Source organism: Sus scrofa, chromosome 8 (genome assembly GCF_054392235.1).
Source record: "Sus scrofa isolate SSC_HxYL_T2T_F1_AM1 chromosome 8, Sscrofa_HxYL_maternal_Yorkshire_Landrace_v2.0, whole genome shotgun sequence".
Classification (NCBI taxonomy): domain Eukaryota; kingdom Metazoa; phylum Chordata; class Mammalia; order Artiodactyla; family Suidae; genus Sus; species Sus scrofa.
In genome coordinates this window covers 119725432-119753008 of record NC_139390.1, presented here as the reverse complement: position 1 = coordinate 119753008, position 27577 = coordinate 119725432, and the positions used below count along the sequence as shown (strand labels likewise).

At 38.1% G+C, this 27577-nt stretch overlaps 1 protein-coding gene across 50 annotated transcripts in view; it reads right to left on the bottom strand.

The window, feature by feature from the left end:
• Nucleotides 1–27577, bottom strand: part of COL25A1 (collagen type XXV alpha 1 chain) — a 456561-nt gene that overhangs the window by 50801 nt on the left and 378183 nt on the right. For 26 of the 50 annotated variants that reach the window (XR_014813207.1, XR_014813211.1, XR_014813216.1 and 23 more), the window contains 6 exons: nucleotides 27157–27201; nucleotides 11829–11891; nucleotides 7499–7567; nucleotides 6543–6587; nucleotides 4271–4315; nucleotides 2673–2750 (listed from right to left, as the gene is read on the bottom strand). Coding sequence is in view for 32 of the 50 variants with exons in the window: in XM_084973227.1 (XP_084829353.1) it covers nucleotides 2673–2750; nucleotides 4271–4315; nucleotides 6543–6587; nucleotides 7499–7567; nucleotides 11829–11891; nucleotides 27157–27201 (345 nt within the window). In the remaining 18 variants the exon portion in view is untranslated. The remainder of the gene's footprint in view (nucleotides 1–2672; nucleotides 2751–4270; nucleotides 4316–6542; nucleotides 6588–7498; nucleotides 7568–11828; nucleotides 11892–27156; nucleotides 27202–27577) is intronic. The other 24 variants (XR_014813228.1, XR_014813221.1, XR_014813220.1 and 21 more) reach the window with 3 other exon arrangements.

Sequence of the window (27577 nt, the reverse complement as noted above, 5' to 3'; positions counted from 1 at the left end):
ATATTGCTAATAATGTTGAAAACTATATCTCTACTTTTTTTTTTTTTTTTTGTCTTTTTAGGGCCACACCCACGGCATATGGAGGTTCCCAGGCTAGGTAATCGGAGCTGTTGCTGCCGGTCTACACCACAGCCATAGCAACACAGGATCTGAGCTGTGACTTCGACCTACACAACAGCTCATGGCAATGGCAGGTCTTTAACCCACTGAACGAGGCCAGGGATGGAACCTGCATCCTCATGGCTCCTAGTCGGATTCGTTTCCACTGCACTAAGACAGGAACTCCTGTGTCTCTACATTTTTAAGTAAAAACTCTGACAACATAGTAGGTAATCAAAACTTCCTGTTCTTCCCCGCCTTCTTTACACATGAGTCATCGATTAATGGGGGAAAGTGACCAATTTAGAAAACTGGTTCCAGAACTTGACTATAGCCAGAGGCTACTGATTGTGTCTAATCCACCTGCACTGAGGAACACTAATTCAAGCTGCTGACTAATTCACACTGCTCAAGCAACATTTCTCTAAGCAGTAAGCATGCTTCTTTTTGTTCTTTACCAGAACAAGAATAGAAAGACTAGAAGAACAGGCTAAGCTGAAGACAGATTCTGTAAAAACTATTTCATAAATGCTTTACTAGTTAAAAATGATAGTTGGAACAAAAGACCCAAAGAAATGTAGATCTACTATAATTAAATAATATTAGCGAAATCGTATGGATGGGAAAAAATTCAAAAAAGTACAAAATGGAAAATATTTAAAACACCTAATCTGGCTTTCAAGCAAAAAATGGGTTGTGCGTTTGAACTAGTGTATTCACTAATTCAGCCAGTACCAGTTTATTTAATATTTATATGTCCAGACCTGGGGTGGGCACACTGGAAGATACAAAATAAACATAAGACAAGTTTCCTGTCAACAAATAATTTACAATCTGGTAAGAGGCAAGACTAAAGTAAATTATGGGGTTTGAGAATAATTAAATGTTAGACTACTGGGCCCTGATTGCTAATATTTAAAAGGATTAAGAGGAGACGCTCATCTGGGTGGCAGCAATGAACTGCTGGATCGTATTTAGATGGATAAAAGAAAGAAAAAAGATGAACCAGGAAAAAAGAGGGAGATTTTTATGGATAAGATAGGTATGTTGTGGAGAAATGAAAAAATTCTGTATGGGGAAGATAGGTTTATAGAGCCTTTCAAGTCAGATGGAGAAGTTGGGGCTTGATAGAGTGGGCAAGAGGGTCACTTAATTTTCTGAACAGACTACGGTCATTAAAATAGGGATAAATTAGGAAAACTATTCCTGGAGTCATATACAGGATGGATTAGAAGGGCAAGGAAGCACTAGGGGAAGAAGAATTGGTTAAAAGCTTGTTGAAGTGTTTGATCTGAGATAAGCACAATGCAGACCTGGTTGGGAATGGATAGAGTAGGGGGCAACCTCCAGGGATTCTCTGAAAAAGGAAAAGAGTAGCTTCTGGTGTGGTATAATGGATAAAAGACTAAGAATAGTTTGAAAATGGCACTAATAGTTCCATCTCAGAAAATTAGAAAACTTATGGTATCATTAACAGAAACTGGTTAGTTGGGATAGGGAATCATTTTGACAGGTGGGAAAGGTAACCAGTATAGTTGTGTGTGTTGGTGGAAGGTGTCAAGGCAGAGTGGACATATTCCTGCACAGCTAAACGTATATGCAGATCAGACTTGGAGGTAAAAGGTTTGGAAGCCATACCAGGGAGTGATTGTACCAAGACAAGATCCCAGACTTGAGAATACCCCAAATTAGGGGATGGACAGAGAAATTAGAAATACTAGAGTAGATCCATCAAGGAAGAAAACTGGAAGAAATGAGAGGAGAGAGTCAGAGAAACCAGGAAGAGTTTTAAAAGGAAGTGATTTAATGTAAATGTCACATAAAAGTCAAGAATGATGAATACAATGAGCCTGACCTAGAGGTTATTGTTGACCTTTATAAGAGGCGTTGCAATAAAATGATGATACAGGATAGACTGCAAGAGTCTAAAGTGAAAATGACAAATAGGAAGCCAAGATAATGGATATAAGCCACAGGGTCTGCAGGTTTTAATTTAGTGAAAGAAAAAGAAGTGAATGGTAGTGGTGGTAAGAGATATTTGCAGAGCACTTATTATGTGCTGGGGTCTGTTCTAAGTATATAATCTATACTTGATCCTCACAACAACCCTTTCTATGTTTTGAGGCAGTTACTTCTCTTGTGCTCATTTTACAGGTGAAAAAACTGAGGCACAGAGAACTAAATAACTTGCCTTAGCTCTTATACTTAGTGAGCAAGAGATCTGAATCCAGGCAGTTCCAACTTCAGAGCCACAGAGCTCTTAATTGCTTTGCTAGGGTCACTTTTCAAGCAAGGAGAAAAAGACTGGCAAACGAATACAAGATTTAAACCAGAAAAGACTAATGTGTATCTAAAGGTGGAAGGGAAAGAAAAGGAAAGATTGAAAAATGCTAGGAAAAAAAGAGGATAAGCTAGGGCAGGGAGAAGAAGATGGGGTCGGGAGATCAGGGAGAAGGTATGCTTTGAGCAGTGGGGCCCTCTGACAGCTAAGGGAGTAAGTGCTGATATTTACACACATTGCATGGGTCTCATCAGTGTTACTGTCTTTGTCAGGGCAGGGAACAGTCACTTACTTGCAAGGCTTCGTGGAGGTTGCCATTGTAGTCTATGATCTCAGTGGCTCCTTGATCCCCCTTTTGACCAGGCGGACCCTATGAAAAAAAATCAACCAAGGAAAAATTATGAGGGTTAGGGTAGAATGTAGAAGGGACAGTGGCAAAAACAGAAATAGCAACATGCAGCTCCCCTGACCATCAGTTTCTGGTTATGGCCCAATTGTACTTTGGAGTAAATATTCATGTTCAAAGTTTGTCCTTACAGCAAAGGAGGCAAAGGACTTCTAACTTCCTGTCTGTGATAGGTTAAAGATATTAAGCCAGATAAAAAAGAGATTTGATTCAATCTTGAAAACTGTTTTCTGAACATTAGAACATGTAAGCTAATCTGATTTGACTTGTAAAATTTTTTTAATTAATTTATTTTTTTAAATTTTTTTAATTTTTATTTTTTTGTCTTTTTTGCTATTTCTTGGGCCGCTCCTGCGGCATATGGAGGTTTCCAGGCTAGGGGTCGAATCGGAGCTGTAGCCACCGGCCTACTCCAGAGCCACAAAAACGCGGGATCCAAGCCGTGTCTGCAACCTACACCACAGCTCACGGCAATGCCGGATCGTTAACCCACTGAGCAAGGGCAGGGACCGAACCCGCAACCTCATGGTTCCTAGTCAGATTCGTTAACCACTGCGCCACCACGGGAACTCCTGACTTGTAAAATTTTGTTGGCTCTATCCATATTCATTATAGCAACCCCTAACCTTTTCTCCTCATCTATATCTCATAGGTTGCTTCCTTTTAGAAGACAGAACACTGTACTGTAGGAGATGCTTGACAGGAATACAACTCCATTAACATTGAACCAAATAGGGAACACTTTTTTTTTTTTTTTTTTTTTTTTTTTTTTTTGGTCTTTTGTCTTTTTAGGTCCTTACCCACAGTGAGTGGAGGTTCCCAGGTAAGGGGTCCATTTGGAGCTGTAGCTGCTGGCCTACCCCACAGCCATGGCAATGCCAGATCCAAGCCGTGTCTGCGACCTACACCATAGCTCACAGCAATGCTGGATCCTTAACCCACTGAGCGAGGCCAGGGATTGAACCTGCAACCTCATGGTTCCTAGTCAGATTCATTTCTGCTGCGCCAGGGTGGGAATTCCGGGAACAAATATTTTTAAGGCGTCTACCCTACTCAGTATCTGTCACTGAATTTCCATTAGTCATAGTCTAATTCCCTGCCTATGTTTAGAAAAGGCTCTGAAAATATGGATTATTACTTTTTTTTTAATAATCGGGTTAATTGGAAAGTGGAAAGTTCTATTAGGTGGATGGCTATGGGTTTGCTATTGCTCATTTGACAGAGAGAAAGTAGACAGAAAGAGTTCTTTAGACCTTCTCCTTTGGAACTTATTTTCATGTGTCAGAATCTACCTACTCATTGCTCCTGGTGGCTACAAAGAAAAATAAGAAGAAATGGGGGGAGCAGCAGGACTAAGTGAAGTAGTCCACCTCTAGTGGCATTATTGGGTATTCTTAGCCCAAGAGCCTTGTGAAAAGCCACATAGACACATACTTCAAATCTAGGCTTGGCAGAGGCCAAAAGCATAGATGAGACACACTCACCCTTGGTCCCAGGGCTCCAGAGTCCCCTTTGTCTCCACGATCACCCTTTCCCCAGTGAAAAGAGAAAAAAAAAAAACCCAATTAGTAGTGGGGCCAACAGTCCAGAAATAGCTCAAATCTAAGTATGTTTTTAATACCATACAGCAGCACTTTTTTTTTTTTTTTTTTGCTTTGCTTTTCAGGGTCGCACCCGAGGCATATGGAAGTTTCCAGGCTAGGGGCTGAATCGGAGCAGCAGCTGCTATCTTGCACCACTGCCACAGCAACTTAGGATCCAAGCCTTGTCTGCGACCCACACCACAGCTCATGGCAACACTGGATCCTTAACCCACTGATCAAGGCCAGGGATCGAACCCACATTCTCATGGATACTAGTTGGATTCGTTTCCACCGAGCCACAACGGGAACTCCATAGCAGCGACTTTCATATGAACTTTTTAGGTGGAAAATAATAACTAGAAGTACAATAACCACTGTGGCAGATGCTTCTGTAAGATGACCCTTAAAGTGAATTAGATTTCCCCCTTCAGATGACAGATTGTCTTGAAACAACAATACATGGGGTAACTTGCTGACTAGGAATCTTCAAAACAAAAACAAGTCGTTTTTATTACACCCAAAGTAAGCTTTCGCCTCTCAGACTGAGCCATGTTCTTATTCTGTGTGAAGAGATTTGGGGCAAGGAGGAAAAAGCCAACCAGTTAATTGGGTTGTCTATTCTCTTAGGAGAAAAATGAAGATAATCAGGAGAAGGAAGGGATAGAGGAAGCAACGGAAGCTCATTCTAGGGAGACTTAGAAGGCAACACCTATGAGGTGGGCTTCTTTCTGATGATGATCCAAGGAAAAGTTTTCTATTTGTACAGGAGTCATAGCCCTCAGAAAGTGCTGAAGTAGGCAGCAATTAGCAGGACCAGGTTGGCAGGGCTAAAGGTCAAGAGCAAGGCAAAACTAGCTCTCTTGTTTTTCTTTTCTTTTGTCTTTTTAAGGCCCCACCTGCTGCATATGGAAGTTCCTAGGCTAGGAGTCAAATCCAAGCTGTAGCTGCCGGCCTACGCCACAGACACAGCAACTTGGGATCTGAGCTGCGTCTGGGACCTACCCCATAGCTCACGGCAATGCCGGATCCTTAACCCACTGAGCAAGGCCAGGGATCAAACCTGCATCCTCACGGATGCTAGTCAGATTTGTTTCTGCTGAGCTATGACAGGAACTCCATAGCTCTCTTGTTTTTCAATGCAATATGAAAAGCCTCTAAATGTCCATCGATGTGTTATTACATCCCTCTTCCTCCAAGTGAAACCAGGAATCATTTAAACTTCAAACTGCAAATGCATCACTGAGAACCCTGAAAATTCTCAGAAGTCTAAATTTTAGAGAAGAGATTCGAACATGTGTAGTTTGAAGTTACTTTAAAATAGCCTAAAATTTATAGAGCCCTTTTCCTAAATAGAATTCAAAGTATTTCAATATGTCTTTCTACATGTTCCTGTAAACTGGAGAAGGACCAATGAAGATAAGCAGGACAAGGGATTATAATTTTTCCATCCACATTATGTTAATAACATTGACTTTAACAGTTAAATTTGCTACGAATGGGGAATTATTAATTTATGCTCTCTTCTTCTCCACTTTTCCATGTTATTAGCTAATAGCATCTAAAATAACATGATTCTGCTAATACTATATAAGTTATTGCAGGTACTGTAAAGAGCATGATAAAGGGGAGAATTTCACTTGGTGGTGAAATTTTAATGCAATGAAGGAAGTTAACTGACATAAAAGGAAAGTATAATTTGAACATTATCACAGAAATAGGAAATAAAAAAATAAGATTATACTATACATAATTTAAATTCAGTAAAATACTTAATTTTTTCAAAACAAGCTATTTTTTCTTTCTTTCTTTTTTTTTTTTTTTGGCCTCACTTATAGCTTGTGGAAGTTCCCAGGCCAGGGATTGAACCTGTGCCACAGCAGCGACCCAAGTCACTGAAGTGACAACGTTGGATCATTACCCTGCTTTGCCACAAGAGAACTCCCAAACAAGCTATTCTCATGAAACAGGAAATACAGTTGCTCTTAAATAGTCTGAAGCATAAGAATATAAAAACAAAATGAAACAAACCAATTGTTCTGAGCTATCACAGGGATGAAATTAATGCAATCCCAGTGAAAGAGTTTGACCTAAAGTATGATTCTCTGTGGCAAAGGCAAAAAGCACAGCTCTTAAAGGCCTCATGTTACATTAAAATGGTTACCCGGTTACTGACCTTTGACCCCTTTGGGCCTCTAGTTCCTGATTCACCTTGTTTCCCCTATTATAGAAAGTATGAAGATGAAAGAAGAGAAAACGCCAGAGGGAGATAAGAACAGAGAAAAGAAATTAGCTGTGATCAGAATAATAAAGAAAAATGGAAACACTTTATTTTAACTGCCTCAATATAAGGCTCTACATAACGTAGGCTGTTATAACACTAAACACAAGTATTATCACCGTATCATTCCCTGGTCTCTCCACCAACCTTCATTCCATTATAATACTGAGGGCTGCTCACCCATGGGAAAAGTTCTTTGAATAATGCTCTGTAGTCTCAAAAGTGTTTGCATAAATTTCCTTTTCATCAAAGAGTATATCATTTCCTGTGTCTCTAGGATGGGTTGTTAAAATAAAGTGTTACCATATTAGTTTGCAGGAAGTTTAGAGGAATAGTTTGAAGAGTCAAATAAATCCTTAATTCCCATATTTCCATCAAGTTACTGCAGAAACTAACACAGCATGGATCCACATTTTCCTCGGTAGGTTTTAATACACATTAAGTGGCAACATGTTAATGTGACAATGCCTCTCCTTGTATATTAATTTATTGGCTGCACCTGAAACATGTGAAAGTTCCTGGGCCAAGGATTGAACCTGTGCCACAGCAGTGACCAGAGCCCCGGCAGTGTCAAAGCCAGATTCTTAACCTGCGACACCGCAAGGGAACCCTCCCATTTACATTTAGATGTTTATTACATTTGTTGACTGAACAGAACAGTGTAAACTGGAAAAGCTGAACTGTAAAATCCCTTTAGAGAAGAACCAATTGGTGTGCATTTCAATAAATTATTTGTGATTTTAGCTGTTTTAATGCCCCTCAAATAATTTTATTTTAGTTGCATGTTCTAAAGTAAGTAGCAGACATTTCCAGACCAAAGAATGTTGTTTTCCAGTGCAAGGATAACTGACCTTTGGTCCAGGGGCTCCAGGCTCCCCTCGATCCCCTCTTCCAGGAGGCCCTGCCTCCCCACGTTCACCCTGTCACAAATAGCAAAACAGGTAAATGGTGACCCTTCTCCCCCTTCCAGACTGGTCCCTGTAGATTAATGAATGAGTTGAATAAAATTAAAGAAAGCAGAAAATTACTCTTTACTTGTCATGTACTTGGTATTGAATGAATCTCAACATGGTTTATCTCATTTAATAATCAAAACAACTATCCGGAGTTCCCGTCGTGGTGCAGTGGTTAACAAATCTGACTAGGAACCATGAGGTTGAGGGTTCGATCCCTGGCCTCGCTCAGTGGGTTAAGGAGCCGGCATTGCTGTGAGCTGTGGTGTAGGTCACAGACGCAGCTCGGATCCCGCGTTGCTGTGGCTGTGGGGTAGGCCGGCGCCTACGGCTCCGATTCAACCCCTAGCCTGGGAACCTCCATATGCTGTGGGAGCAGCCCAAGAAATGGAAAAAAAAGACCAAAAAAAAAAAAAAAAAAGAAAACCAACTATCCGATGTTTGTATTTTCATTCCCATTTTTATAAACAAGGAAATGGTTTGGTAAATGCCTGTCAGATAGCTATGTTGGTAAATAAAAGACCCTTAAAGGGAATTGATAAGGGCCATCATTACACCTCACAACAGGCATGGACATAGTTTTCATTCTGCAGCCACTTTTTAAGATCTACCAGGAAGAAGCATGGCAAAACGGCTAAGTGCCGGGCTTTGTAACTAGACCTCCTGAGCTTTAATCCTGGGTCTGTTACTTACCAGTTCTATGTTTAGGGGAAAGTTAGTTAAGTTCTGAAAGCCTCAGTTTCCTCTGTAAAATGGAGAAAATTATCGTACTGGTTTTAGAATCAAAAAGTACTCGGCATGGTACAGGACACATGGGTGTTACAGCTTTTACTATCTTGATAGCTCTGGGAAGGATGGTCATGGCCACTGCCCTCAGGGAGCCAGCGATCTAGTTGGACAGATGAGATCCCCATGAACAAAACAGTTAAAGGGTTACAGAGTAATGTCAGGCCATATGTGAGAAGAGAGGGAACTCCACAGGGTTTTTGTTTTTAATTTTTAAAATTATAGTTGAGTTACAATGTTCTGTCAATTTCTGCTTTACCACAAAGTGACCCAATTTTATATATATGTGTATATATGCACTTTCTTTTCAATGGTCCAGATTGACTTTCTTTTGGTGAGACTTGGGTCATGTCCTAAAGGATAGGTAGGGTGTATTTTATAATTACTGCTATTTATGACTGTGCTATTGATGAGTGCAGGAACTGCGCAAGACACTCTATGTGCATTAGCTTCTCTAATCCTCAGGACAAATGAGAAAAACGTTAGTATCCACAGTCTACAGATAAGGAAATTGAAGCTCAGAGAGGTTAAGTAACTTACCCAAAGCCTTTAATGCGGGAGAGCTGTAATTTAGAACTGATTGCACTCAATCTTCAAGTTTTGCATAAATGTTTTTGTATATAAACCTTTTTGCACATTTCTGGTCATTTTCTTAGGATGGATTCCTAGTTGGGAAATGGCTGTGTCAAAAAGCATAAACTTTGTAAAAGCTTGCCACATCGGCATCCAGGAAGAGGGTGCTGTTTTACACTCCTGAACACCGAGTAGAGAGTGTCCAGCTTCCCGCATGATGGATAACACTGCAACCATCAAACAAGTTTTGACTTCTAGCAATGGTATGTTTATGCATGAGGGAGGCACCCTCCTCACTGAAGGACTGATTCATCTTGGAAAGGAAAAGAAAATAGGATCCCATCTTCGATGGGTGATTTGGGTTTTCAATTCCAAGATCTTCATCTGTATCCTGCCCACTCTGGGAAGCCTTTGTGGGTCTGCGGGGGTGGGGTGGGGTGTGGGGGTGGGGGGTAGATTAGGGCCAGGACTAAAGAAGATTCAGTAGGTTTCTCAGTGTGATGAGCCAAACGGGGTGGAAGAATAGAGAGGCTGAGAGAAAGGCAAGGGACCCGACTGGATGCAGGACATGGAAGAGATGCTCCAGAAGGGATTTTCCAGGGATTAGAGACTGAAGAGCTTCTGCAGGTATATGAACATTTTATTAAAAAAATACATACCATGTTTGGTGTTTCTCCTAGTATTTTACAGAAGAATTCTAAAATGGTAACTATATTTAGAGAAAAACAAAACCCTTACAAAAGGATTTTCTGTAGTATCTACCACAGATTTGGAGTCTACCTTTGTTTATCTAGAATCACTTATTATTATCTTGCCCCTAATTAGTAGCTTATTCCCCACTGGAATTACATTATGTATATGGAATTACTTTTTTCTTTCCTTCCACTCCTTCTTCACACATACTGCAATGTAAGCTTCAGTAGAGCAGAGACTGCATGTACTCTCCATTTCTCAAAGACTAGAAAAATCTCTTGCAAAAAAAAGTGTTGAATCAATGAATAAACAGTATTATTCAAAGTATTCTAAATGATTCATAATAAAACCCTGTTTCTTTAGGATGTCAGTTTCTCCCAGGCACAGATACAGATGCTGAGAATACAGCAGTACGTAAAATAGATTTTTAGATGCCATTATATGCCTTTCTTCCTTGTGATCTCTCTTCCCTGTGTAGGGGTTAAAATAGGCAGAGTTCGTTTATTTGATAAATCTGAGTTTACGGGTACAACCCCAGTCTGCTTACACAACTGGCAAAACACTAGTGTTCTGCTGAAAGAGATTTTTAAATAATCATGACTTTTCTTTCCGTTGTGATATCAAATTCACGTTAGAGAGGTAATTCAGCCGAAAATTAACTTCAAAATATTGCTAAATGAGTTTCTTATGCACAGCTCTTCTTGTAGAAATACAGAACAGTTACAGTACAGTCCTTACTTTTATTGGGAGTTCAGAGCAGTATCTGTTATAAAAGTACCAGGTCTGTAAAACCAGGCTGAGTTCTTCATGGACAGTAATGAATGTTGACTTTATGGCTCTACATCTGGATTTTTTTGACTGCAGAAGAGTTTAAAATGATTGAACAAAAGAAAAGATGTTTGGGGATGAACTCTACTCTCCACAGCCTGTGTTACCTCTAGGTTCCCTTGTTTAGCAGACGAAACGCTGCAAACATTTAGAGATCACGAGCGTGCGAGTACTCCTGTTTCTTTGCGCTTATCCATGAAGTTGCTTGCTTTCTCTACCTGACTCTGAGGCTGCCAGCCTGAATAAACACAACCATTCTGACATGAGCATGGGATGCTCAGTATGCTCTTGTTCTAGCTCTTTTTATTCCAGAAAGTGCATTTCTTTTGTAAATCTGTTCAGGCTAAAACAGGCATTCCTCATATTTTGTTAATAAGCCTGACAGCTCATTGCGTGAAAGAGAAATTGCTTGAGGAAACAGCAATTCTGCATACATTCGACCAAGTTTCAGTCCCCCTTAGGCCACACATAGTTTCCATTTACTAGGATTAGAGTGATTTTCTCTTGACCAGAGGAAATGAGGACTCCTCTGTCAGCACAGACCGTGAACATATTTCTCTAGCTCTTGGAAATCATTCTGGCTTATTTCTGGTGAATGCGATACACATTGAAGCAAAGACTGCTATGGTTTAAAAATAAAAGAATGTAGTTTGATCTAATTTTGCTCCTTTTTTGATTCATGAGTCTGTCATGAATAAAGTTCCATCCTCTGAGCTGTACCTTTTTATGTCTTACTGGGTAGATTAAAAGGGAACTGTGGCTCTGACTGTATCCACAGGAACATAATTTTTTATATGGTGGCACAGATTTTGCTCTTAGGGCCCTCTCTCGGGTTGCCAAGGAGAAGATCATGAGATGGTTTTCATTACAGAATCACTCTGCAGAAGTTATTCCTTTTTGGGATGAGGCACTTAGGAATCAATATGACATCAGTACTGGCCTTTGAAATCTAGGGAGTGATGGGAAAATAGTAATAATGTTTGATTTACAAGTGTGTCTTAAAATTGGTAACAAAGAGCAGGAATTAATGAGTTCTATCTCTCCTCCTCAGAATTCCCTCACTTTTCCATACGGCCAGGAGACTAATAGCATCGTATCAACTTAGGTGCAATTGGGGGACGACTGGAGCAACAACCGTATTCCACCCTCCTATTGGCTTGCCTAAGGCTTTCTGGAATTAACTTCCTATTACTCTATTTGCTATGATATTCCCATTGGAAGTATTAGTAGTGGGTGGTAAGCTGCTTTCATTCTCTACTAGGCAAAAACGTGGTCACCTAAGCAATATAATGGACTAAAAATATATGACAAAACATTTCAGAAAGGAAGGGAAAAAGATTCCATTTACCTTTGTTCCTGGTAACCCTGGTAAGCCTGGTTCTCCTTGAGGACCAATGAAACCTGGTTCTCCCTTTAAAAAAGTGAGCATATAAGACCATTAATCATTTGACAGTAAATATGTAGAGTTAAACTGATTTCCTTCTATTGGGATTTTACTCTTTTGATTATATGTAGATTTTTTTTGCTGAGATCCAGCTACTGACTATAAAATTAACCAGAATTGGTTTTGATCAGTGACAAAACTCTGAGCAAAGTTTTGAAGAAGATTTAGAAAGTAAAAGTGACAGGGAAACCAGATAAATGTCTTCACAATTTCCTTTCTATCTGTTGTCCAGTGCATCTTGTCATCTACCAAATTAAGATTCATTATGTTTAATTTTTTATTTTTTCTCTTTTTGTCTTTTTTTTTTAAGGCCATACCCACGGCATATGGAGGTTCCCAGGCTAGGGGTCGAATCAGAGCTACAGTGGCCAGCCTATGCCACAGCCACAGCAACATGGGATCTGAGCCACGTCTGCAACCTACACCACAGCTCATGGCAATGCTGGATCCTTAACCCACTGAGCGAGGCCAGGGACTGAACCCATGTCTTCATGGATATTAGTCAGGTTTGTTAACCACTGAGCCACGATGGGAACTCCGAGATCCATTATGTTTAATGGATGTGGTAGGCATCCTCTAAGCGGGGCCTCAGAGATCCCACCTCCTGGTATTCAACGCCCTTGTGTAACCCCTCTGCTTGGCACTAGATTTACTGACTCATATCTAATGAACAGAATATGGCAAAGGTAATGGGCTATCACTTCTAAGACTAAGTTAAAGAAAGACCGTGCCTTCCATGGGGCCCTTTCTTGTTCTCTCTCACTTGAGTCAACTTACTTTGGGGAAAACAAGCTGCCATGATGTGCATAGTCCTGTGGAGAGGTCCTGTGGTAAGAACCGAGGTCTACCAACAACCACATGTGTGAATCTGGGAGCAAATGCTCCACTCCATTTGAGTCTTCAGATGAGATCACAGTGCTGGCTGACAGCCTGACTGCATCCTCATGGGAGACCCTGAGCCAGAAGCACCCAGCAGGGCCATGCTCAAATTCTTGTTTCTCCAAAACTGTGAGATAACTATTATTTTAAGCCACTCCACTTTAGGGGGTTATTTGGTAGGCAGTAATAGATAACTGATATAGTGGACATGGCCAGGGAAGAGATTCAGTCAGGAATGTTTGACACAGAAGGAAAAACACCATTCCTTGTCTTACCTCCAAAATCTCTTCTCTACTACCTGGAGGAAACCCAGTTGTGGTTTAATAAAAAATATATTTGGTCTTGTTTCTGCTTCTTAAAACCCTTGGAACTTCCTGAGTAATAAGAGAAATAGGAGCATCTTTTGTCATTCTTAACAAGCTCCTTTCAAACATACTTGAGTCTATGCTAATAGGGTGACTATTGTGAGCCCCTAGATAGCTTTGGGATAGGGGCTGTGATAAGAAAGTTGGAACTTTTGGCCTTTTCCCCTCTTTTCACCATGTCCAGAGAGGGGAGAGGGGCTGGCAATTGAGTTTAATCACAAATGGCCAATGATTCAATCATGCTTGCATAAGGGAACCACCATAAGACCCCCTAAACAACAGTTTGGAGAGCTTCAGAGCTGGTGAACACACTGATGTGCTGGAAGGATGGTGTACCCCAACTCCACGAGGACAGAGGCTCCCACAATCAGGACACTTTTGACATCACCCTACAGTACCTCTTCATTTGGCGGTTCATTTTAATCTTGTATAATAAACTATAATAGTAAGTATGGCATTTTCCCAAAGTCTGTGAGTCACTGTAGAAAATTCTCAAACTTGAGTGAGGGTGGGAGTGGGTGACTGTGAGAACCCTGGAATTTGTATCCAAGTCAGAGGGAAGTGCAGTAATGGGAAGGGGTTGAGGTGGGTGGTAATTGTGATTGGGATCTGAAGTGAAGGCAGTCTTGTGGGACTGAATCCTTAAATCTATAGAATCTGATGCTAACCCCCAGTAGTTAGCATCACAACAGGACTGAACTGTAGGCATGCAGCTGGTGTCAGAGAATCAGAGTTGGAGAATTGGTGTTGGAAAAGACGCCATGTATTTGGTGTCAGAGAGCACCTGAGATCAGTGTTCTCATATATACTCTAAAGTTCTCTTTTCTTCTTAACAACGTGAATCCAAATGTAAAAGTATAGTTTACTGAAATCTATAACAAAATTTTAAAGCAAAGCAAAGCAAAACAAAACCAAAAAGGCAATGGCTCTGTTCCCATATCTCCTGGGAGTTATCTGGTTCCCCCATGGGATTACTTCTGGAGCATTTGCTGATATCTTTTGATATACTTTTGATTTTTTCTAAGGCAGCTATATGTCAACTTTTTTTTTTTGGAACTGAGCAGGGACATACAGAGAAGACATTTAAAAAGAAATGTTAGAATGTCATCAAATATTTTTGAAATAAATGAATTTTTAAAATACCTCCTATAAAATCTTGGTTATTGGGTAGGGAATGAAAGGCTATCAGCACCACAAAATGTGTCATACTGATAAATAACTCAAAGTGACTGATGAACTCTGATGCTCACAGACAATGAGTTCTGATGCTCATTGTACTGGTTTAAGAAAAAAGTGTCGAGGAACTAATGCTTTAGGTTTATTGTTTGTGAGGTTTCTATAACTTTGTTCTACCTGACTCCATACCCTCATGCATCACGGAGAGGAAAAATCTGAACAAGTAATTTTGGATGGATCTCTTAATGGTCTAAGATGAAGATCAACTATATTCAGAGAAATCCATGATGACCATTCTACTTCTTGTAAAACAGTTTAATTTGTTATTTTTTAAAAAATGAAACAAACAAAAATTTACAAGTAAGGTATTTCTCCCAATAAAATGTTACATACAAAAAGGGAAATGTTCCCTCTTCATCCTCAAGAAAAAAAGCTGTATTGAAGTCCATTGTATATCATTAGAAACAACTTACTGTCATGAAAATATAATGCAAATTAATAGGTTGAAAGTTTACAGGTAGACAAGACTCTTGCATATCTTCAAGCAGAAATAAAATGATTTCACTGTTAGCAAAGCAAATAGAAGCACAATTAAAGCATACCAAAAAAAGAGAAGAAAAAAGAGTAAATGTTGCAAAAATGTATTTCTTATTCAGGTTAGTGTTTAGTTTATAAAAAGATGAAGCATGCAGTTTCATAATTCCCAAGTAAATAAATAAGGCTTTGTGATCTCAGTGGCCAGCCCAAAGTGTTTTTTCTTCTTTTTAAAAAGCAGAACATGTATTAAGTTTTCCTGAGTTAAATGTATAGAAATTTCCTTTGTTTATTTATTTATTTAAAATTTTTTAATTAAAAAAAAAATTTCGTTGGCTGCACTCATGGCATGTGGAAGTTCCTGGGCCAGAGATCGAAAGTGAACTACAGCAGTAACAACGCTGGATCCTTTAACTACCAGGCTATCCAGAATCTCCAGAAATTTACTTTAAACAAAATGTTCAGGGTGAAATTTTTTATTTCAAGATATAAAATTAGCTATGCATTAGACATGTAGCATTTTTAGCACTATTAATACTGGCTAATTTAAAAGGTTTTGAATATGATTAGTTATACCTCATTACGCCACTCTAAGAAAGCACTTGCCATCTCAATACCTTCATTTCTTACTTCAGTTTATTCAAGGGGAAAAATAGCATACTTAACTTTAGGTTTTATGTTTATTTAATTCCAGAGCTCTCAGTTACTTTAGAGACATTGTCTCCATCCTGTCTATATCTTGGCAGGATGTGGAGAAAATAATCACTGGTCTCTTTTGTCTTAGGCTTCAAAGACAATTATTGAAGTAAATAAGGCATAAATATGTTTACTCAGGGTCTCGAGCTGGTTGGGCTCTTTCTTACCTTCCTAGACTTATACTGGAGGTTCTCAGAATACCTTTTCACTTACCCTTATTGTGTACAGAGTAGGAAAATTTTATTGATGTGGTTTCAGTTTCCACGTTGCACCTAACCTCTAGCTGAACTACCACCACTCTGAGAGTTTGCAATAGTATCAAAACAGAATACCCACAGTTTTATGGAAAAGCTATTAAAATAATCTTCCCTTGAAGAATTACATATCTGCATGAGGCTGGTTTTTCTTCATACACTTCAACCAAAACAACAAATTGCTACAGATTTAATGTAAAAGTAGATATGATAATCCATCCAGCTGCCTTCTATTAAGCCAGACATTGAAGGGATCTGGGGAATAAAAGGGTAACAATGTCACTCTTCCTGCTAATTCTTTTGTTTTGTAACAAAGTTCAGTTACACTTCATAAAAAATGTTAATTAACATTTAACGGGTTTTTTAAATTTCTGCTTTGATTTCTAATACAGAAATATCAATAAATACACATATCAAAAACTCAATCTTAATTTTTAAGTGTGTAAAAGGGTTTTGAGACAAAAATCTTTGAGAACTGTTGGTACAAAGGTACAGAATTGAGTTAAAGCCTGGCTTGGCAAGCTAGAATCCTGAGGTGGCAAATAATGGAAGATGCTGGTATCATTAGGGAGTGGCTTGGTCAAGACTTATTAGATAATGCAAGCAAAGCACTTAGCACCAGCTCTAGAACAAAGTGAACAATAAATGTTATTATTGTTGCTCAAAAATGCTAGCTATCATTACTATTAGTAGTAGTAGTAGTAGTATTACAACATCTCTGCAGCTAATTGGTGATATACATGATGACTCCTTGATTCCTTACAAACTGTATGGGGCTAAGTAACCCTAGATTTTCTCATCATTTATGAGATAATATCTATCTTGCCAGAGCACTTAGGACTGCAAAACCAAAAATGTGTAACGTAGAGAAATGAGAGGAGGTACCACCTTACAGTGGCCAGAGGGCTATCATCAAAAAGTCGACAAACAAAACAATAAATGTGGAGAGGGTGTGGAGAAAAGGGAACCCTACCACTCTGTTGGTGGGAATGTAAATTGGTGCAACCACTGTGGAAAACAGTATGGAGATTCCTCAGAAAACTAAAAATAGAACTACCATTTGATCCAGCAATCCCACTCCTGGGCATCTATCCAGAGAAAACCAGGACTCGGAAAAATACATGTACTCTAATGTTCACTGCAGCACTATATACAATAGCCAAGACATTGAAACAACATAAATCTCCATCGACAGAGGAGTGGATAAAGAAGATATGGTACATATACACAATGGAATATTAATCGGCCATTAAAAGGAAAGAAATTTGTAGCAACATGGATGGACCTAGAAATCATCATGCTAAGTGAAGTTCATCAGACAGTGAAACACCAACATCATATGCTATCACTTAGGTGTGGAATCTAAAAAAAGACACAATGAACTTCTTTGGAGAAGAGATACTGACTCACAGACTTTGAAAAAGTTATGGTTTCCAAATGAGACAGGTTGGGGGTGGGGGTGGGGCTGGGGATTTGGGATGGAAAAACTGTCAAACTGGGTCATGATGATCATTGCACAACTATAAATGTAATAAAATTCATTGAGTAATTAAAAAAATAAAGGTTTACTAAGAATGAGTTTTCTTCCTGTAGAAAAGGGTAAGGAGAAAATGGTCATGTTTATTAAATTTCCTGAGATAAATGTAATACTTAAAAAAAACAAAACTTGCCTCCTTGACAAGGACTGATGTAGATTCTCCTAAAATGTCTAGAAGAAAGGCTATGATAACCTATAGTTCTATAGGTATTATAATGCAATTAAAAAATAAGCCAGTGGTTATTCTATTTTAGACATAGTTCTAGTTAACCAGGATAGAGGAAGGATATAAAGCCTAAGAAAAGTAGGGGAAAGCAGCTGAAATAGGATTCAAACGTTTTGGGGAAATTTTTTTTTCTTTTGCTTTTTAGGGCTGCACACATGGCATATGGAGGTTCCCAGGCTAGGGGTCAAATTGCAGCTGTAGCTACCGGCCTACACCACAGCCACAGCAACACCAAATCTGAGTAGCATCTGTGACCTATATCATAGCTCACGGGAGTACCAGATCCTTAACTCACTGAGCAAGGCCAGGGATCAAACCTATGTCCTCATCGATCCTAGTCAGATTCATTTCTGCTGGGCCACAATGGGAACTGGGGAAATTATCTTTGAAGTAAATCAGACTACACAAAGATGAAATTTTGTAAGTTTTCATGACAATATGCAGGAGAAATGTATCTACTTTTACTGGACTGCATGATGATTCTCAGAGCTGTTTTTAAATATCTCATTTAATCAATGGGAAATATGAGATTGCTAAATTGGAAATTATTCACACATATTCTCTGAATAGATGAGGTAGAGGAGAGATGGAATAGAGTAAACTGGAACTATAATGGAATTAAACTTTTATAATACTTTTTACTAAGAAACAATTAAATCTAGAGTTTTTTCTTTTTATTTTTTACAAGGCAATTACCCAAATTAGACACCCAATTATAATTTCAGTGAGCCGCTATAGGAATAACATGGGAACATTAGGCAGAGGTCCTTTGAAAAGAGCAGATGCTGGCTGTCATAATCAGGGAAATGTGGATTTACACAGGTAAACAGCAAGTAAAATAGCCCTACCATTGAGGTGAAAACAATAAAATATGACCCTTTCTGAAACAGTATTAATCTTTTCAGTTTATGATGTATTAGTGCTTTTTTAAAAAGTGACAACCAAAAAATGTTTAAGAAAAATGAGGGAAAGGCAGTTTTTGTTGTTGTTGTTGTTGTTTTTGTCTTTTTTTTTTTGTCTTTCTCAGGGCTGCACCTGCAGCACATGGAGGTTCCCAGGCTAGGGGTCGAATTTAATCGGAACCGTAGCCGCTGGCCTGCATCACAGCCACAGCGACGCCAGATCCAAGCTGTGTCTTTGACCTACACCACAGCCCATGGCAACACCGGATCCTTAACCTACTGAGCAAGTCCAGGGATTGAACCCGCAACTTCATGGTTCCCAGTCAGATTTGTTTCTGCTGTGCCATGACGGGAACTCCAAGGCAGAGGTTTTATTTATTTATTTTATTTATTTTTTATTTATTTATTTTTTTTGTCTTTCGTCTTTTTTGTTGTTGTTGTTGCTATTTCTTGGGCCGCTCCCGTGGCATATGGAGGTTCCCAGGCTAGGGGTTGAATCGGAGCTGTAGCCACCGGCCTACGAGAGCCACAGCAACTCGGGATCCGAGCCGCGTCTGCAACCTACACCACAGCTCACGGCAATGCCGGATCGCCAACCCACCGAGCAAGGGCAGGGATCGAACCCGCAACCTCATGGTTCCTAGTCGGATTCGTTAACCACTGCGCCACGACGGGAACTCCAAGGCAGAGGTTTTAAACAGGGATTTGTCATGAACACCATGGCATCAATGAATAGTATTAAGAACTTAAGAGCACCAATTACTTGGGTCACTTTAATCTGTTTTTCTCATATCTGTCTACCTATCTGTCTGTCTGTCTATCTAATTTCATACATATATATATACACACATATATGTATATTTGTGTGTGTGTGTATTCTAAATTTTCCTTCTTCTCTGTATTCATTCACTACCTCAGGTGAGATGGCATTTTGGTATTTACTTTTGTTATTGTTGAGAACAAGATAACAAAGTCAGCTGGGATTCCATGCATATTGGTTCTCTTGATCTTGTGTGGAAGGGAATCAAAATCATGAAGGCAACCAACTGGCAGATTTAAACTGTCATTGTTTGCAAAGGTAGGGCTTAAATATAGGGAGAGAGAAAATAAAAAGAAGGAAGAGAAGAAGGAATGATGGAGGAATGCACAGAGGGAGCGGAGAGGACCGGAGGAGAGGAGATAAATGGAGAATAAGCATTTTAAAATGTTTTATTTCTCTATCAAGAACAATTAAGCCCAGAATGATCTGCTGTTTTTGTTATTATTTTGTCTTCACTGTTCCTCACAATGTCCAACTAGATCTAACCTGGTGAAACAGCTAGAAAAATATAAACAATGTAATATCTAACTCTTAAAATAAAAACAGAGCTATGATTTAAACAAAGCCTGGAAGTAAAAAAAAAAAAAATAAACTCTATTTATCAGACCCTTTCAAAATTTTAATCACTAAAAATAAGTAATGGCTGGCACCAAATTCTGCTACCGAAACCACAAGCCTACCAGTGATCAAGTAGTTGTCAGAGGAACAGGAATCACAACTCTTGTTCATGCTCTTGTAATATGGCGTTAATGTAGCATCAAATTTCAAAATGGAAAAAAAATTTGGTTTAACTTTCTGGCCTTGTCTTCGATATTGCACCTGATTTCTTCCTTAGTTGTTTCATGAATCTTGACCTTTGTTTCTTCTTAACATTAATGAATTAACTCACCACCAATGAGTTAAAAGTCTTGCTCTCAATAACAAGATAGTAACACATTTTCCTGTACTGAACTAGTAGGAAAGATGAATATTAGAGTGTCTGTGATTTTTGGCAACTAACCTGGGATTCAGGTTGGGCAGAATAAGTACTATTAATTCAGGATAAAGCACAATTAGGTGGGTCTAGTGATAAACTGCTGGATCAGCAGCATCAACGGCCAACAGACCTATCTGAAAATCTGATACAGGCTGCTAATTTGAATGAAAGTTTTAAACAGTCAGTCAGAGCAGGAGTTCCCGTCGTGGCTCAGTGGTTAACGAATCCAACTAGGAACCATGAGGTTGTGGGTTGGATCCCCGGCCTTGCTCAGTGGGTTAAGGATCTGGCACTGCTGTGAGCTGTGGTGTAGGTTGCAGATGCGGCTCGGATCCTGTGTTGCTGTTCTGGCGTAGGCCGGTGGCTACAGCTCTGATTAGACCCCTAGCCTGGGAACCTCCATATGCTGAGGGAGCGGCCCTAGAAAAAGGCAAAAAGACAAAAACAAACAAACAAACAAAAACAGTCAGAGCACTTGAAAATGAAGAACCAAGTTTACAAAGAATAGCTAGAGCTGAAATCAAAGGTGTACTGCTACATGACCAATTTTGGATGGCCTAATGGTCTCACACTGATCTTTCCAACTATAGCCAAGACTTTCAGCAGCCACAACTTTGATCTCGCCATATGAAGCTCAACGAAAATATGTCATAGTAACTAATACAGGCTATATTCAAAATACTACCCTGTTTTCCCACCAAACAAAAAGCTCCCTTGTTGATTAGAGTGTCAGAGTTTCTCCTTCTCTCTCTGTTTTCTTTCATAAATTGGCAATATGCACACAGACAAATGAAGCAAGCTACAAGAAGACTTAGCTCTGGGACGGTGGGATCTATTCATTCCATAAGATAAAAGCAAGATGCTGCAAAGATAATATTTCTTACTGAAGCCACTTTTGCTCAACTCATCTGCTATCACTTTTAAAAAATTTAAACAGCCTATTGAGATAGTTTAAATTCTGTGTTATTCTGGCCCCAAAGCACCCCCAAACAATGCAAACAAGTACCACCTTTACCAACCACGGAGACAACAAAATTTCTATTATCACAAAAGGGCAAGAGAAAGGTAGGACGGTCTTTAAAAACATGATCTAACAATGACTATTAAGTCATTACGTCTTAGAATTCCATAATAAAATCTGGGCTGATTTTTCTTGAAACTCTTATTTAATACATGACAAGAAAGAATTTCATATGACCTTAACTTGATATTTTACATTGATACCAGGACAATTCACTTAGGACTCTTTTGTCAAATTTACATAGGGGATATCCTTCATATAAGTGAGAAGAGTCAACAAATACACATAGATGAAACTGTTAGTCAAGCTAAGAATGAAGATACAGCTTCATCCATACAGAAATGGCTCACCAGGTGTTTCCCTATAAACTTCCAGAACCTACCATCTGTTAATGGAATGGTGGCCAGAAAGTCCTAACTGATTAGCTTTTGCCCACAGAAAAATCTCTGGTTTTTCATTTATTACCATTTGTTTTATTTTTATAAGTCATCATCAATTAAAGGAGTAAAAGATATAATTTTTTAACCTGTCCAAAAAAACCGCCCCCAATATGCCAGCTTAAACCAAGTCATGCTTTCCATGATATCCATTACCCCAAGCAGATCCAATTTTCATTGCCCAAAAAATAGTACAACAGGGCTTGAAAAATAAGTGCTGATTTGCCTGGGTGCTAAAAGCATCACCAATATTTTGATTAATGTGTCTTGACACTGAATGAATTAACCATACAATATTCTTCTTGCTTAAGGGCTAATTAGAATTCAAGTCAGCATGATACCTACTTTTGAGGATTACAGCAAGAACATTTGTTGTAATAAGAACCTCCAGGCAGCCAGTTTTGGGAATGATTGATTTATGAAATTATTGAGGGAGGAAAAAAAAAGGAATGAGAAAGTAGTGTCTGTACCCAGACCACTTATTTCCCCGAAGGATCACTTTTTGAGTATAAATTAAAATATCTCGGTGGCTACGATGAAAATGAACTACAACAGCAGGTTTATTTAAAGCACAGAAAAAAACAACTTTCTGATTTTTTTTTTCCCTTAGGATTACATCATGAAAGCACATTCAGTGTATTTATTTGAAGTTTCATTATGGATGCTAAAAACCTCTGATTTCTGGTTGTATGAGTTTTCTAATTGAACCCTTAAAACTATTCAACTGCTCAGATGAACTGGTACAAGCTGGAAATAATTATAAGTAACCATAACACGAAGCTATCCTTTTAACCAGTTTCTTCCTTTTCTCTTTTCTTTTAGGAATTCATTTCACATCCTATGTTACTTCCAAAAACTTTCTTCTGTTTTTTTTTAACAATGTGATTTGATGTTTCTGAAGAAGAAACCTCAGCTCCAGTGGATTTAGAAGGCAAGTTTCTGTAGATTATTGAACACTATACTTAATCCTAAGAAGGCCAAGGTAATGTTTCTGCCACCTGTAAAAGTTAGTCCTTATATGATTTAGTGTCAAGGATGACTTTACATAATGAGGTATAAAGAATTAGTTACTGTCTCCTGTAACTAATCAAGTTCTTGATCTGAATGTCAAATTTTCACTAATGTGGAAGCCAGAACAAAACATCAAGCTTTGAGGGAAAATACTGTAAAAATTTCTTTGTTACCAAAATGATTTTTTTCTGATTTGATATAGTTTTACACTGTCTTATGTCTCCCTACTGTATTCATTTTGCCATACCTCATACATTTTCCCCAATTTACTTTCTGACTGTGATGGGATAAACTGGTAGTCAATGTTGAAAGGAGAAAAGCAAGCATTGAAAAATCCATATTTAAAAAAATGTCTTGGGCTAGGAATACTATGAATGGAGCCTAGAGATTTTCATCATTACATGTCAAGTTTTCCTTTTGCTGTTATTGTGAGTAGTGTTGGGAAGGAGAACTTAATACCATGTCTTATGCCCAAAACATTGTGTTCCCTCATCCTTTATTCCTAGAATATATTGGGTTATAGGAAAAGGAGAATAGTATGATGTCATGTTTCAAGAGAAAGTAGGTTATCTTGTTGCTTTAAAGGTAACACTCAACCATCATTGCAAAGAGGTTTTCAGAATTTATCTCTATGAACCTATAGAGTACAAATGGCTTTATGATCTCTAGGTTGAAATTACTTGAATGAGGAAAGAGTCTATAGAACAGGTGTGTAAACAATGTTTCCAATATTCTAAGTTGCTCTAAGAGAAAGAAATAAGAATAGCTGAAATTTTATGTAGCATTTTCTATACGCTTGGCAATATTTTAAGAGCTGCACATATAGTAGTTCATTTAATCCTCACAACAATTCTCTAAGTTATGTACAAAAATAATTCCAACATTCTAAGAAAACTGAGCAGAGAGATTATGTAACTTGCCCAATATCATGCTATAGCTTTGTGAACTGGTGAGGGGTAGAACCAAGCTCTACACGCTGGTGGTCTGGCTCTAAAGTCAAGGCTCTTAACCACTGCTCTATATGACCTAATTACCAGGGCAATGTAACCATAATAGGAGTAAGTAATTTTTTAGAATGTGTGGTAAGAAATATTGAAAACAGGGACTTTGAATCTTACTCTTTTATGTGAGTAAAAAGCTAGTCACAATAAATTTTACCCGTGAAAAATGTATTTAAAGGCTTGTTTATAAAAATAATTTTCTGAGCTCAAATCTTATTCCAGAAGACCGATGTATGCATGGTACATTGCGCATAATTTAATTTTCTCAGTTGAACATCTTAACACTATATGAACCATGAATGCATGAAATAGGAATTTCAAATGTCTTCCACATGCTGAGAGCACTTTCCAATACTTGTGCAGGAAGAGTCGCTTGAAATTAAGTGATGCCTGTTCTTACTGACTTTTATGTATGCCTAAGGTATTAGCACTTTTCTAGAGTGGGACCCTGAAGTGACAGATAGATGAGTCTACTGTCTGTGTTTAGGCACTTCGCTCATTTCCTGAGAGCTGAGTGGAAGGCATGTGGAAGCTCATTAAGTTTCCAGCCATTCCCCGAGAGCAACAGGTGGCAAATCAAAGCTTCCCTGGTATGTCATGGCTGGTTTCCTCATGTCTTGGAAATAATGGATGGCATCTGCATGCTCTCTGTGGTACCAACAGATAAGAAGGAGATGAAGAGCAACAGGAAGTATTTCCAAAGCATAAACAAACACACAGGTCTAGGAAGGTTGTGACTAATGCTCTTGCTACCAAACATTCTAAATCCATATATGGAGGTTTCATCTTTTAAATATTATTGCTCACCCATGCTAAAAAATCAAGGGTAACTGTCCTGTGGTTAGCTACCTCATAGAAACAAGATATATTAAAGGAATAAAGACTATGCCAAGTTAATAAAGCCATACTGTAAATTTATAAACTTTTAACTCTACATTTTAAATCATCTGGTAATGACTAATGAGTAGGCTATGTCTTAAACTCTTTCAAAAAATTACTCATTTATACCTGAACACCTACTACATTATAAAGCAAGCCTATCACCTGCATCCTGAACTAGAGAGAGAAGACACAGCTTATTAATCCAAAAATAGCATTTGTGGTTTAAATCAAATACTGGATAGTTATCCAGCTGTACTTGATAATTACACAGAAAAATATCTCTAGTGAATGATAAAAAGGTTTTTGTCAATTGATAGCTTCTTGCTACCACAGTCACTAATCAAGTTAGAAAACAAAGGAAAATATTAGCTATAAGATCTGGACAAAATTTGTCTGGCAATTTCCTATGACCCTAGGAATAAAAACATTTACTGGAGGTGGTAAATCACCAAGATCTTTCCCGATGTGAAAAAGTTCAAAACCTTCAGACTAATCCACAGATGATTAGGGAAATGCCGTGGGATGTTGTTCATGGTGGAGGCCATCAATCAAAAGCAATGAGAACAAATAGGAGCCGCAACTGTCTTGCTTGCTTTGGAGCAGAAAAAAAACCAATACATTCACCTTTACATACTCTCTCTCACCAAGAAACCGCATGCTCAGAAGAAAGGACACCTGAATTTTCATGCAGCACTGAGATTCCTGCCACATGAAGCAAGCACTGTAGGAAAAGCTGCTCCAGTCCTTCCAAAATGCCCCTCATTTTAAATGCCTCTCCCCCTTATTTATAACGCTACCAGGTTCTTTTAAATTAGTGCTGAATATAATTTTCTTAAATTTGTTTTAAACTCTACGATTTTCTAATTATTTGTAAAAAGTTTTTTTTTTTTTTTTTTTAGTATGTGGGACAATGAAGGAACTGCCATAAATCACCTCACCTCTACAATACAAAATCACATATTAATTCATTAAATTATTTTTGCTAAATAGCAAATGATAAGGAAATCTTTGACTCTTTAGTAAACTGCTGTCATAAAGAAGACTTTTTCAATGAAGAAGCCAAAGACTAAAAATATATTAAAAGGACCTATCCAAACATCTATGATACTAATCTAGAAACAACAAAAGGCAGAACCAAAATTTCTGAGTGCAAACCTAGAATGCATAGCTTTTATGTCTGTCAATTATAACAAATATACTCATAAAACACTATATATGATACCATATGATGTCTGGGAACTCAATGATTAAATAGTTGATTCTAAAATCATATATTTCACACAACACTTTTCAAACACAACCTTCCTAAAGCAGTATATACAACTCTCTTACTGAAACTAGAAATATTCATTTTAGAATGGTCTAAAAGCACTCTAGAGATTAATTCAAAATTCTGTAAGATGAGTACAATGTAAAGAAAAATCTACTTGCTTTATGTTATCAAACAGTTATAGAATTTAAGAAAGAACTTTAAAATAAGATGATTTCTAGGGAGTAACTACAGCTAAGGCAGTAGAATTTTTAAGCTTTGTCAGTTGCCATGTGAAAAGTTTTAGAATTAATAAAATGTTTAACATTTTTAGATGATTTAAAAACATGTAAAAAATGTTTTCAAACTAAACGTTAAGCAATTACTTTAAGATACATACAAATTTTGTAGGAATAGTCGTGGGTCAATACAGTTTAGTAATGTGATTTGTACTTTGCAGTGAGAATTACTGACAGGAAGTGGAAGCACAAAACACTTTAGAGGGATTATTATAATGGATGAATCACAAAAGCAGCTGCCTGAATGTTAGATTTATGGGGATGTTAAGACTCTAATTCTGGTCAAAATCAGATAGGATCTTTTTTTTTTTTAAATCAGATAGGATCTTAAGAGTAAAATTTAACTGAAGGGAGACATTCTAGGCTTTAAATAGTTCCTATGATCAAATGAAAGGACTTGTACACTTATTTAAGTGACATAGTAGGTTAAATAGGGGAATGGACAATCCAGATAGCCATGGCAAACTTTAGAAATACCTGTTCATTTTTAAAAATTGAACTATAGTTGATTTACAATGTTGTGTTAGTTTCAGGTATACGGTAATGTGATTCAATTATATATATGCATATATATTTATGAATATAGATATCCTTTTTCAGATTCTTCTCCATTATAGGTTATTACAAGATACTGAATATAGTTCCCTGTGCTATATAGTAGGACACCGCTGTTTATTTATTTTATATTTAGTACTGTGTATATGTTAATCCCAACTCCTAATTTATTCACACACACCCCCCCCTTCCCCAAACACCCTGCTTTCCCCTTTGGCCACCATACATTGTTTTCTATGTCTGTGGGTCTATTTTTGTTACCTGTGCTTCATTTTTAATTAAAGATTTAATTGGTTGAGATGGCTGGTGAGTATTTAAAGAACAGCAGTACATTTTTGGTTCTCATTTTTTCATTTTTATGACTCTCACCATTACAGTTCTATGAAGCCAAGACTGTCAGTGCAGTATTTACCTTTATCCCCGGAAGTCCAGGAAGCCCAGGAAGCCCTGGTTCACCCTACATAGGAAAATCACATAGCATTATAGAACAATATTCACTCAGGCACAGTATCTGAGAAAAACACCACAAATGCTCCCAGCTGAATTTCTGCTATATGAATATATATGTCTAATATACATACTGTCTAGTTTCAAGACATTTGGTGAAATTATACAGTTCAGTCAACTCTTGATTCAGGGATTGGTTGACTATTTTCCAGACTTTTCAGGATTTTCCTTTTCCTGCCCTTCACAGTTTATTGCCATCTCTATCAGAAGGTGAGAAAGAGGAGTAAAAGGAAAAGAAACTCCTATGTTTTATTACTCCCTGGTAAATGACTTGCTGAGGAGGCTGAAGCTATTAGCTGAAATGAGGATTAATTGTGCATTTGAAT